Consider the following 13,245-nt stretch of genomic DNA (forward strand, 5'->3'; position numbering starts at 1 on the left):
TTTGTAGTTATTAGCCCGTGCCACCATTTGCTCTGTGGGGTGTTTCTTCTCTCTCGTTCTCAATCCATATGTATGTAGTGTCCCTTTCAGTGAAAGAGTTGACTAAAATCGTCCCCCCATTTGTGATTGTCACTGTGAATATAAAAATTATTTGTTCTCAGTTGAACACACTTCAAATATGCTCGAGTGCTCTCCTAGGTTCATTTTTTCAGCTATTTTTATTTCTTTATTTTTTTGTTATTCCAATCGTCGTATCCATCTAAGCTTGTCTGTCAGTCCCAACAGGAAGATGGTGATATGCCACTCTCCATTAACAGCAATTACGCAGACACAGACCAACTTTTTATGATCCACGTGATCCACAAGTACGATTTTGTTGCTCGTCTGTTCCAAACATGATTGTAGACACTAATCACTGAAATAAACAACTGCCCGGGTGAAAGTCTTACCGTTATTGGTTAATTCCTCTCGTTCAGCTCTGTTTAAAGCCCAGCCTGGAATTAAGATCAGCAGGAGTTTGGTGCTTGGAGGGGAGATTGGGTAGTGATTGACTGGAATTCACTCTGCTGCTGTCATCATATGAATATCAGAGGCGTTAATTAGTGAGGGGCAATTATACCGGACCACCGGTGACACCTGCAACTATGTTCACTCTCATTGCACTTATGAGCATATGAACAACCATCAAATTGCATTTGTGTATAAACAGCAGATGAAGGCGACAAGAGGGAATCGCATTTTGTTCCCCACGACCTGCTTGACTGTCACATGAAATACACTAGATGTCTTTGCGAGAACAATTTTCCTCCAGATTTCATTTCAGTATTGCCTGTTCCTTGAAAATTCTCTCCATTTTGAATTACTTTATTTACTTATTTAAGTCTGAGCCTGATTGACATCAGCTGGAATTAACTTAAAGGAGCTGTATGTATAAATTTTATTGTATCAAATCAAAACATTCCTTAATATTTTCGTAAAGTTCACATATTGGTTTGTCCAAAAAACAATGCTTTAGCCAGTTAGACCACTCTGAAATGTGCGTTCCGTGTTGGAATTTGTGTTTTTGTTTTGGTCCTGGTGACCGAAAATTCCCTCGCCAGATTTTGGAATTCGGTCTGCGATACCAAGCTCAACCGCTAGGTGGCAATGTTACATACGGCTCCTTTAAGGCTAAAAGTGTCCTTTAAGAAATTCAAATTGTCAATTTAAAGGTCCAGGTTATAAAATTTAGCAGCATATAGCTGTAAATTCGCAGATTGCAACCAATGGCTCACTCCACCACTCCTTTTCGAAGCACTACGATGCCTGACACAGAACTAAGATGTCGTCACATTTTGGCTTCGTTGACAAAGTATAACACGTATTTATGAAACGCACTCTGTAGAGCAGTTTGTTTGTTTAGGGCTACTGTAGAAACGTTAGGGTGAATTCCATTTAAGAGGACCCACACTTTGTTTGGACTGAAAATTCTTATTCTAAGGTAATAAAAACATGCTTCATTATGTAAGGTCTTTATACACCTCTAACGACATAGTTATGTATATTACATTGCATTTCAGTCAATAGATCTCTTAAAGATTACATATTGGACCTTAAAGAAAAATTTAAATATAAAAATAAAAATGATGGCCATGTCAGTCCTAACATTGGGAGTCCTACCCTGTTGAAAAAAACAGCAAATGCTTGTTTGGTATGTTTTAAAGCAAGGTAACGGGATTAAGATGGTCATTTGCTGGTCCTAAAATGGTCCCAAGCAGCTAGCTCCTAGATCAGGACCAGCACATGCCCAGCTTGAACCAGCTTAAACCAGCTGCCATGGTTTGATTTTTTTTGAATTATTAAAAATTAAACAATCTGAATATGGAAAAATTATGATATATTTTTACATTACATTTTGATTTTTGAAATATGGAAATATGAAACCTGAACTAAGACATTTGTTTACAGATAGGGATGCGCTCGATTTAGCTTTTATTTGAAGTGTCTACATATGCAGATGCATTTCATAAAGAGCACTGTGAAAAATTATTTATCTTTTTGCTTTGACTAAGTTGTATTTATTTACGCCAGTGGACCAGTGTTTCCTTAAGTTGGGTTCTTCAGCCTTTGTTTTTAATATGTTTGCTTTTAAAGTAGGCCTACATTTGTTATGGTAATTCAAATTCACTGAGCTCATCTGGATCCTAAAATAACATTATACTCTGAGTTAAAAGAGACTTGTAGAGTTAAAAAGTGAAAATAAGATGCAAATAAAAACTTAAACTGCAGAGCTAGACAAACACAGACATTAAGAATTAGTTTACAAGTCTCAACAATCAACAGAAGAAAACTTCATGCTGCAGTGCATGCTGGGTAGCATCATAGTACAAAACCCATTCATGATTCCCAGCTTACATTGCAGTTGATCCTATATCTGAATTCGTCTGTTGATTTATTAGGGCTACTGTAGAAACAATAGGGTGTATTCCATGTAAGAGAAACTCTGCTCTAGTTAAAAAAAATTTATTCTAGACATCTTTCTAGACATCAAAATGCAAATAAACTCCTTGATCTTATAATCAGCAGCATAGCACACAATCTAGATATGATCATTGACTCAAGCTACTGGATGATGGCAACTTCAATAACCACCAACCAACTCCACTTGATTAGATTGTTATTTGCATTACCTTAACAAATGATTCTTGAAAGCACACAGCACCCAAAAAATACACATACTGTATATGTTAACAACAAGGGTGAAGAGCCCAACTCAAGGAAACCCTGATCAACTGATGGTGACTTATGTTACATGCTTTGTAAGTCCAGGTGACTTGAAGTCAGTTGTTGAGTCAAACATTTAAAATATGTTTGTTGGGTTTTCAACTTTTTCAGTTGAAAATACTAACTCGACTCAAATGAGTCCATGCAAAAAGATAACTTAAAATTCAAGTTGAGTGAACAAATTTAGATACTCCAAGTAGTGTCAACTTACCGTAGATGCAAAATATGTTGAAACAGCTAAATGGGCTAAATAACTTTTTACAGTGAGGCTGAAAAAGTATTCTGGAATAATTTCACTGTTTCACAAGTAGTTTCTCCCAGTGAACAGTATATACTGTATTTAGGAATACATTTGCAGGAATATGTCAGATTTTTAAACTTGTTTGCTCTCACCAAAAACCAATGAAAAACACCTGCTTCCACCAATAAAGGTGCTTACAAGATTCTGATTCTGATTTTAAAGTTTTTTTTGTTATTGTTTTTTATCTCCAGGAATGAACAGTATAGTACACTACTCTTTTGAGGACTCCGCCGGCGGTCTGTTTTCTATTGAGGAGAGTTCAGGGATTGTCAGTTTAGAAGGGACTCTGGACAGACAGAAGAAGGAGGTATACGTGCTGAGGGTACGTGCCACAGACAGGGGCTCTCCCCATAGACTCTCCTCTCTCACCTCTGTAGTAGTGACCATATTGGACGCTAATGACTATCCACTGGCGTTCGAGCACAGGACTTACATTTCCACCGTCCCTGAGGATGTCTCGATAGGGACTAAGCTTCTTAATGTCTTTGCTGCAAGCAGAGATGGAGTAATTACATCTCAAGCTACCTATTCGATCACCAGCGGCGACGAGAAAGGAGCTTTCAGCATTAACTCACAGACAGGTGACACACATGCACTTTTTCCATCTGACAGTTAAAACTATAACATTTGCCGTGGCATTAAGGGACTCCGGTGAATGTTTGTGGTTGCAGGTGACATCTTTGTGATGGCGCCACTGGATTTCGAGGTTTCTCCACAGCACTACCTGACAGTGAAGGCTGTTGCCGGAGGAAAACAATCCTTTAGTGACACGGCTACTGTTACTGTCCACCTCCTGGACGTCAATGACAACAGTCCTGAGTTCAGCCAGAACATCTACTCAGTTGCTGTCAGTGAGGACGCTGGGCCAGACAGCACTGTACTGACGGTAAAAGTTTTGCATGTGTTTGCATTGAAGCCTCTTTTATCTTTCAAATGGTCCATGGTGTGGGCAGTTATGTTTTAGCTTCATATGTTTACACTATCTTTACACTTATGCAAATATTTTTTATCCGTCAAATATAAATACACATTTGTATTTGTGTTAAACTGAATGTTTTACTTCTAAATATCTATTTTTAGATGTGTCTGTTGACTGTTTTCTGGTCATTTTCTGTTTTGTTTTGTTTTGATGGGTTGTTAGGGCAAGCATACTATTTATGTTGCTTATACTTTTGGAATTAGATTTGTTGAATTCCCTAACCCCATTTGTGACCCTGGACCTCAAAACCAGACATTAGTAGCACAGGGATAATTGTAGCAATAGCCAACAAACATATGTGTTTTTGAATAGGTCAAAATTATATATTTCTCTTTTATGGTAAAAAGCATTAGGATACCAAGTTAAGACCATGTTCCATGAATATATTTAGTAAATTCTCTACCACTGCTGCATTATCGCATTATCGACTCAAGTTTGGTATATGTAAAGCTTAGAATTCATCTCTCCACAACTTCATTACAGCGGTAAGACAACAGAGAGCATTAAAACAAACCTCTTTCTTCTTAGCAACGGCCTGCTACATAGCCTCTAATGACACATTTTAAGTCGATTTTCTCAATATTTGGATTTTTTGTAATCTCAGATTACCTCGCATACTTTTAAGAAAAAAGCGGTTAGTCGATCGTGATGAATTCTTATAGCAACCGTTGTAAACGTCTCCCGGAAATTCTGTGAAATTCAACTAATCAGATGACAACTTTGAACATACTGGAGTGTTTCCAGAAAAGTGTGCCTTATGCACCAAATATTTAGCCAACGGTCTGTGGGCATGACGTCTGAGGCTGAGACTAACATAAAGACAAGAATGATACTTCAAATCAAGGAGCTTGTTGAGAAAGATGACGAGAACATTATTTTTCTTTTCTTAGCCATTATACAGACAACAGAAATTACGCATTAAAACATGAGAAAATAAAAAACACGTAGTCACTAAAGCACAGATGGGAGCGAAAGGTCATCTTTTAAAGAGACTTGGGACTGTCCTTTTAAACAGAAATGTGATGCGAATATTATCTTATCACATGTAATGATCTGTGTTTTTAGGTACTAGCAAATGATTTGGATGGACCATTAAACAACCGTATCCACTACTCCATTAAAGACAACAACCAGATGTGTCCATTCATCATAGATGCAGACAGTGGAGAACTGAGAGTGGCCCAACCGCTGGACAGAGAAAAGGTAAAATGGTTTAAGTTGAACCTGCTCCCCTGCAGGAAAAAACAGCTGTAGCGTGCCCAATATGCAGAAAAAAAGAGACAACTCCAAAAAAAATCTACATTTATTATTTATAGGTTTAAGTAAAATTCACCTTTTTTAATATTGTGAATTACTAACATAATTTATCCCACATTCCAAATGATAGTGTTTGTTTTGTATTGCTGAATATTGAAACGGGACTAACTGGTCTTTGAAGATCTGAAACACTGCATAGACATACAGCTGAGAAAACAAGTTCATATTCATTTCATAAATGTCACAATACTATTATTTTTACATGTATTTTAGGATCAGACCAAAACTCAGTTCAAAGTTTTTCACACCAATTATGTGTCTTTGCAGTTTCTTTGTCTTTCACATTGCTGTTGTGTGACGTGATCACCCCTGGGGTTTGTTTCTTTAAAAATGCAACACAAACTGTACTGAAATAGACATGATACATGTAAAAATGCTGATTAAAACCAAAACGAGAGTAGTTTCTTATTGTTTCCAACTCTGAAACTAGGAGCTTCGAAAAAATCAATTGAAGTCTTAACAACCATGTTTCTAATTCCTTACAAAGCCAAGGATGTCTCCCAAAGTTGTTTTTCTTTCCGGCTTATTGTTTATATTTCCTCAGGTAGCGAGTTACACGCTGACCGTGCTGGCTTCTGACAATGGAAATCCCCCTAAATCCAGCAGCGCTACAATAAACATAATCATATCTGATGTGAATGATAATCCCCCTGTCTTCTCTCAGACTAACTACAGTCTCATCATCCAGGCAAGTCCTCCACTTTTCTACAAAACAGAGCAAATCTTTATGTGGAATAGTGGAATAAGAGATGATGCTGTAAGCTTTTATCTGTTTGATGTTTTTCTGTCTTTTGCAGGAGAATGTTCCTGCAGGGGTCAGTGTGCTACTGCTCAATGTGACCGACAATGATTCCCTTCAAAATGGACCTCCTTTCTCATTTAGTATTGTAAAGGGTGATGATATTAATCCTTTCAGTATAGACCAGCAGGGTTTGGTTAAGACCATTGGACCAGTAAGAGGCCAGTACGCTTTCAAAGTGCAGGTTTGCTTTCTTTAAATAATTTATAGGAAACCTAACTTATATTAAACCATACAGTCGATGGGCAAATGCATGTGAATTAAAACAAAACAAACAAAAGAAAACAAATTCCTTAATTCATATTTAAATATGTGCGTCTGATTTTACTTTGATGTGTAAGATTACATTTATGTGTTGAAATCTCCCTCTGGTGTTGAACAAGTGTCACGACAGGCTAATGAAAACTATATTGCTCATTTTAGCAATGCTGTAGTCATTGAGTCCGGACTCGGACTTGGTCATTGGACTCGCCAAATGTTCTAGTTGGTCTCGACTGAATCCAATGATTTTTCTCCTTCTTCAAAACAAAACCATTGATGAAGAATATGTGTTTGCTTTAGTTGGACTCTTGACTTTCATTAAGTTAATTATGATGGGTGTCAAGCTTTAAAACAGATGATAAATAATACTAAATGAAGTTGATGACTGATTTGAGTGTTCTGGTTCACAAGGCTAAGATGTGCTATATGAACCCAAAGTTTTCCTGACATCAACACTCAATCATACAGACCTCAACAATGGTGACAATCATCAAACTAATTCAGATAAACAGATGAACTGCAATGCATGCTGGGAGTCATGAATGACTTTTGTACTATGATGTTACCCAGTATGCCTTGCAGAATGAAGCTTTCTCTTGTTGATTGTCACAGTTGTTTTGCTTCATACACTGATTCTCGATGTCCGATAGATTCGCCAATTTAATGTTTTTTTGTTTGTGTATTTTTTGTCTATTCAATGAAGCATAATACCACTGCTTAAAGCTCACTCTGTAGTGTCACACAATACTCATAAGTCAATAACACAATGCACCCATGAGCAATATCTTAGGTAACTGCACACAGACTTGAATCATTATCACCTCATCCCAATGGATCTTAGTTTTCATTGCATCAAAAAAAAAGATTACAGATATAACAGACAATGAAAACCGTTAAAATACAATTATCATGAACCCAACTAAAGTAAACAATGATCACAATAATGATGGTTTGATGAAACTTCTAAATTTTTTCAACATTAATTGCGGTTGCAAAAGTGATTTTGTTTATATGCAGTTAACACTGACAAGTCAATAAACTGAGAACGGGAAGATTTTCCATTGGCAGCCCAGCATGTGATAGTAACACTACCATAAAAAGACTTAAAATCTGAAGTTGCACTTCGGCTTTATGTGACTTTGGTGAAATTGCTATACCTAAAGCAAAGTAGCTTTTTGATCATTATGAATATGGAATGTTGTCTTGAAGAGGAGTCTTTTTTGCCATCTCTGTCCTGACTGTCTCATTTTGACTCGGCCTTGTCTTGAACTCGACAAAGGTGGAGTTGACTACAGCCCTGCATTTTAGTTAATGCATTTGAAAATTTACTAACGTTACCAAACACAACTTACTGGTCAAGTGTTACCCAAGTAAAAATAAATAATGAATTCAAGTTTCATAAAAGGTCATTTTTAAAGTTTCAGGATCATGTTTGTTTGATATTTTCCTACATAAAATCTATCTTACATTAAGATTTGTAGTTTTCAGTTTTCTTTTAATTTCAGGTGTCTGACAATGGAAGGCCCACATTGAAATCGGTCGCATCTGTCAATGTGCTTGTAGTTCAAGCGAGTGTGTATCCACCATCTGTACGGTCTCTGGATGTTTTCATCGTGGTCCAGGAAGACGAATACTCGGGAGGCATGCTGGGAAGGGTCCATGCAACAGATGAAGATGAATACGACACTCTCACATTCAGTCTGGAGTCAAACAGCTTGTTCTATGTGGTTGCCACGGATGGCAGATTGTTTGCCCGTGGAGGCCTAGATGTGGGTCATTACCGACTCAATGTCTCCGTCAGCGATGGCCGTTTCACAGTTTCGGCCAACGTCACAGTGCACGTCCAGCGAGTCACACAGCAGATGCTGGATGGCCTGGTTTCTGTGCGCTTTGCTGGCGTAGCTGCTGAGATTTTCATCCAGGATCACTGGAGTAACTTCCAGAGGGCGGTCCCCGGCCTCACGGGATTCCACCGGGCCGATGTGCAGTTAATCAGTCTGCAGCCTGCAGAAATGAGCGAGGACCTGGATGTTCTTCTGTTCTTTGAGAGATCGAGAAGATCTGGTGCCAGCTTCCTGGAAGCAGTTGTTCAGAAGCTTAACTCTTCCAGGGAAGGGATAAGAAAGATGACGGGACTGAATCTGGTGAGGGTTTTGAACAGCCGGTGCTTGAGCCCGGAGTGCCGGGGTGGCACGTGTAAGTGGGTGGATCTACTCAATCAGACCAGCATGGCTACATATAGCACTGCTATTGTGAGCTATGTCACACCCAGACATCATGTCATGGCTGAATGTCTGTGCACAGGTACAATACGCCATCTGATAGTCTTTGTTAGGTGAAAAATTTTGACATTTCTAATTATCATGTTTTCTTATTATTTTAGATAAAACGTGCATAAAGCATAAAACTAGCTGTTTCAATAATCCCTGTCCGAAGGGCTTTGAATGTGTATCTGTTGAGGGAGGAGATGAGCACAGCTGTATATGCACAGGTGATGCTAAAGGCAAATGCTCAGGTAACTGTTAACATCACATTTCATTCATATTTATAATGTAAGAATACAGTGTCATATAAACCCAAGTAAAAAAATAAATAAATGCATTTATTTCATGCTAAGTATAGTTTAAATATAAGCCTGTGTTTAGATAAAAATGTGCTCTGATGTCACTTTTGAAAAGAATTTTATGATTTTTTTAATGCAAGATATTTAAAGTGGACCTGCAGCATACTTGCGATAGTTCCACTTTAGCACAATCAAATACAATTTAATGTATCTTTAGTTGGACTTCAGCACTATTTCTGCACAGTTAAAGTATATTTAGTACAAAATGAGTTGTTCCAATTTAGCAGACTTTAAGTACACCAATTAAGTATACCACAAATACAATAGCAGTATATTTTCATTAAGTTCATAAGATGTAAATGTATTTGCAGTATATTGTAAATGTATTTCAAAAACATTTTAGTATATTTATTTTTCACTAGGCAAGGATTGAGCACAGGTGTTCTGCTCACTTGATGGATGACAGTTATCAAGCGTTTAGTGGTAAAATGTGTGTAAACACACATTCATTAAGTTTAAATGATACATGGGTAATTTGATAATCAGATAAGATGTCAATTTTAGGTGCAGCTGTGCAGGTATTTAAAGATACAAGGGTATTTCCATAATTAATATGGAGATTGACAGTCTCTTTGAGATGTAAATCCAGCACTAGATAAAAGTGAGTTCTGTCAGCTGAGAAATTATCTTCTGTGGTGTCCTCAGACATAAATGTGTTCAGCTATTTCATTATCTCTGCTTTAGTAACCACATGATTTTCACGTTGTATAAAAAAAGGGTGTTTTAATTTCACAAAAAATGTAGAATGGTAGTCACAGTTTCTTTCTTTCTTTTTCTTTCTTTTTTCTTTCTTTCTATTTATTTTCTTTTTATTTTCTTCTTACCTCTTTCTTTCTTTCTATTTATTTACTTCTTACCTCTTTCTTTCTTTCTATTTATTTTCTTCTTAACTATTTCTCTCTATTTATTTTCTTCTTAACTATTTCTCTCTATTTATTTTCTTCTTACCTCTTTCTTTCTTTCTTTTTATTTTCTTCTTACCTCTTTCTTTATTTCTATTTATTTACTTATTACCTCTTTCTTTCTTTTTATTTTCTTCTTACCTCTTTCTTTCTATTTATTTTCTTCTTACCTCTTTCTTTCTATTTATTTACTTCTTACCTCTTTCTTTCTATTTATTTTCTTCTTACCTCTTTCTTTCTTTCTATTTATTTTCTTCCTACCTCTTTCTTTCTTTCTTTCTTTCTATTTATATTCTTCTTACCTCTTTCTTTCTATTCATTTTCTTCTTACCTCTTTCTTTCTTTCTATTTATTTTCTTCTTACCTCTTTCTTTCTTTCATTCTTTCTATTTATATTCTTCTTACCTCTTTCTTTCTATTCATTTTCTTCTTACCTCTTTCTTTCTTTCTATTTATTTTCTTCTTACCTCTTTCTTTCTATTTATTTACTTCTTACCTCTTTCTTTCTATTCATTTTCTTCTTACCTCTTTCTTTCTTTCTATTTATTTTCTTCTTACCTCTTTCTTTCTATTTATTTACTTCTTACCTCTTTCTTTCTATTCATTTTCTTCTTACCTCTTTCTTTCTTTCTATTTATTTTCTTCTTACCTCTTTCTTTCTTTCTTTCTATTTATATTCTTCTTACCTCTTTCTTTCTATTCATTTTCTTCTTACCTATTTCTTTCTTTCTATTTATTTTCTTCTTACCTCTTTCTTTCTTTCTTTCTTTCTTTCTATTTATATTCTTCTTACCTCTTTCTTTCTATTCATTTTCTTCTTACCTCTTTCTTTCTTTCTTTCTATTTATATTCTTCTTACCTCTTTCTTTCTTTCTATTTATTTTCTTCTTACCTCTTTCTTTCTTTCTTTCTTTCTTTCTTTCTTTCTTTCTTTCTATTTATATTCTTCTTACCTCTTTCTTTCTATTCATTTTCTTCTTACCTCTTTCTTTCTTTCTTTCTATTCATTTTCTTCTTACCTCTTTCTTTCTATTTATTTTCTTCTTACCTCTTTCTTTCTTTCTTTCTATTTATATTCTTCTTACCTCTTTCTTTCTATTTATTTTCTTCTTACCTCTTTCTTTCTATTCATTTTCTTCTTACCTCTTTCTTTCTTTCTATTTATTTTCTTCTTACCTCTTTCTTTCTTTCTATTTATATTCTTCTTACCTCTTTCTTTCTATTCATTTTCTTCTTACCTCTTTCTTTCTTTCTATTTATTTTCTTCTTACCTCTTTCTTTCTTTCTTTCTTTCTATTTATATTCTTCTTACCTCTTTCTTTCTATTCATTTTCTTCTTACCTCTTTCTTTCTTTCTATTTATTTTCTTCTTACCTCTTTCTTTCTTTCTTTCTATTTATATTCTTCTTACCTCTTTCTTTCTATTCATTTTCTTCTTACCTCTTTCTTTCTTTCTTTCTATTAATATTCTTCTTACCTCTTTCTTTCTATTCATTTTCTTCTTACCTCTTTCTTTCTTTCTATTTATTTTCTTCTTACCTCTTTCTTTCTTTCTTTCTTTCTTTCTTTCTATTCATTTTCTTCTTACCTCTTTCTTTCTTTCTATTCATTTTCTTCTTACCTCTTTCTTTCTTTCTTTCTTTCTATTCATTTTCTTCTTACCTCTTTCTTTCTTTCTTTCTATTCATTTTCTTCTTACCTCTTTCTTTCTTTCTATTCATTTTCTTCTTACCTCTTTCTTTCTTTCTTTCTATTCATTTTCTTCTTACCTCTTTCTTTCTTTCTATTCATTTTCTTCTTACCTCTTTCTTTCTATTTATTTTCTTTTCTATTTTCTTTTCCTCTCCTCTCTTTTACTTCTTACATTTATACCTTTCTTTTCTCTTTCCGGCTTTTTTCATATAAATGTAAAATGGTTGCATTACTTATCTTTTTTTAAATGGTGAATGTCATTAAGGTAGTTTAGTTTCCATGGTGAATATTTGCTAGTTATAAAGGTGTGTAATACAGACAAAAGCAACCTAAATCTATTTTTAAACATTACTACAATACCTCCTGTTTTTTACCTGTTTTCAGGAGGATCTACAATGACATTTACTGAGACCAGCTACATTAGTTATCGCCTGAGAGAAAACTCTAGAGAACTTAAACTCAAACTTAAGTTAAAAACTCTCTCAAGAGAAGGAACAGTCATGGTTGCCAGAGGAAGAGGCCATAGCATTCTACAGGTACTATATAAATATAAATAAACCCTATTTGGTTGTTTTTTGTCATCTGATTATAAATATGTTTCGTCTGTTCTTCAGATATTAGGAGGTAGACTGCAGTTCCGGTTTGACTGCGGCTGGGGTCTCACTACAGTTTCTGTACACAGTATACTTGTGAATGATGGGCAGTGGCACCTAGCAGAACTCGAGGTGAAGGGTAACTATGCCAGACTGATTCTGGATCGGCTTCATTCTGCATCAGGCACCGCTCCCGGGCCCCTGCACTGCTCCAACCTGGGCAACCAGGTGGTCCTGGGTGGGCACGCTGATGTTCTCAGGGCCAGGCTCAAGCGCAGTCTGCCTCTATCAGACGGTCTGCAGGGCTGCATGGACTCTGTGGAGTTTAACGGACAAAGACTGTCTTTGGACTCCGATGGTCCATTAGGGGCTTCCATAGAGAACATGGTGGGGGTGTTTCCTGGCTGTGTCTTCTCATCCCCAGACTGCTCCAGTAATCCTTGCCTCAATGGAGGGAGCTGCTTGAAGAGACAGGGCGGAGGTAAATTGGGCCCCATATGGATTCATGGTTACCATCATTTTTTTGTTATACAGAAGAAAATCAAATGGGTTTTTTACAGAATTAATGTTTCCAAATGTCTATCACTTCAAGATATCAGGTACTGTAAATGCCATTTTTATGGTTCCCAAAATCTAAAAATGTATATTCCCTTGAAGGTTGCTTCTGTAAATGCAACACTTTATTCTCTGGGACTCATTCTGAGGTCAAAATCAGTCCTTGTGACTCCAACCCCTGCCTGTATGGAGGAACCTGTATTCAAAATAACTTGAACTATATCTGTGAATGTCGGGGCGAGTACTCGGGTCAAAGGTACTGCACTTTCAAAGTACAATTTGTATTATAGTCACATTTAGAATACTGACCCTTTATTAATGAATAACTACACAGGAACAAATGAGAAATTTAAATAAAGAATCTAGTAATTACTGAATCAGTAGTTCCTTCTCAGTAGTTCTGTGGGAAGTATGACAATTTTTTTAAATAAAGTGAACTACCACGTTCATCTGTGTGCTA

General features: G+C 35.9%; 1 protein-coding gene across 1 annotated transcript in view; it reads left to right on the forward strand.

Annotated features, from left to right (window-relative positions):
• fat1b (FAT atypical cadherin 1b) overlaps positions 1-13,245 on the forward strand; it is a 34,442-nt gene that overhangs the window by 17,663 nt on the left and 3,534 nt on the right. Inside the window, exons 14-23 of the mRNA XM_056770422.1 lie at positions 3,256-3,645; positions 3,736-3,950; positions 5,109-5,246; positions 5,905-6,048; positions 6,158-6,343; positions 7,926-8,724; positions 8,804-8,935; positions 12,022-12,173; positions 12,252-12,711; positions 12,888-13,041. Of these exons, the coding sequence (XP_056626400.1) occupies positions 3,256-3,645; positions 3,736-3,950; positions 5,109-5,246; positions 5,905-6,048; positions 6,158-6,343; positions 7,926-8,724; positions 8,804-8,935; positions 12,022-12,173; positions 12,252-12,711; positions 12,888-13,041 (2,770 nt within the window). The remainder of the gene's footprint in view (positions 1-3,255; positions 3,646-3,735; positions 3,951-5,108; positions 5,247-5,904; positions 6,049-6,157; positions 6,344-7,925; positions 8,725-8,803; positions 8,936-12,021; positions 12,174-12,251; positions 12,712-12,887; positions 13,042-13,245) is intronic.

The sequence above is a fragment of the Triplophysa dalaica genome, chromosome 16 (assembly GCF_015846415.1).
Source record: "Triplophysa dalaica isolate WHDGS20190420 chromosome 16, ASM1584641v1, whole genome shotgun sequence".
NCBI lineage: Eukaryota > Metazoa > Chordata > Actinopteri > Cypriniformes > Nemacheilidae > Triplophysa > Triplophysa dalaica.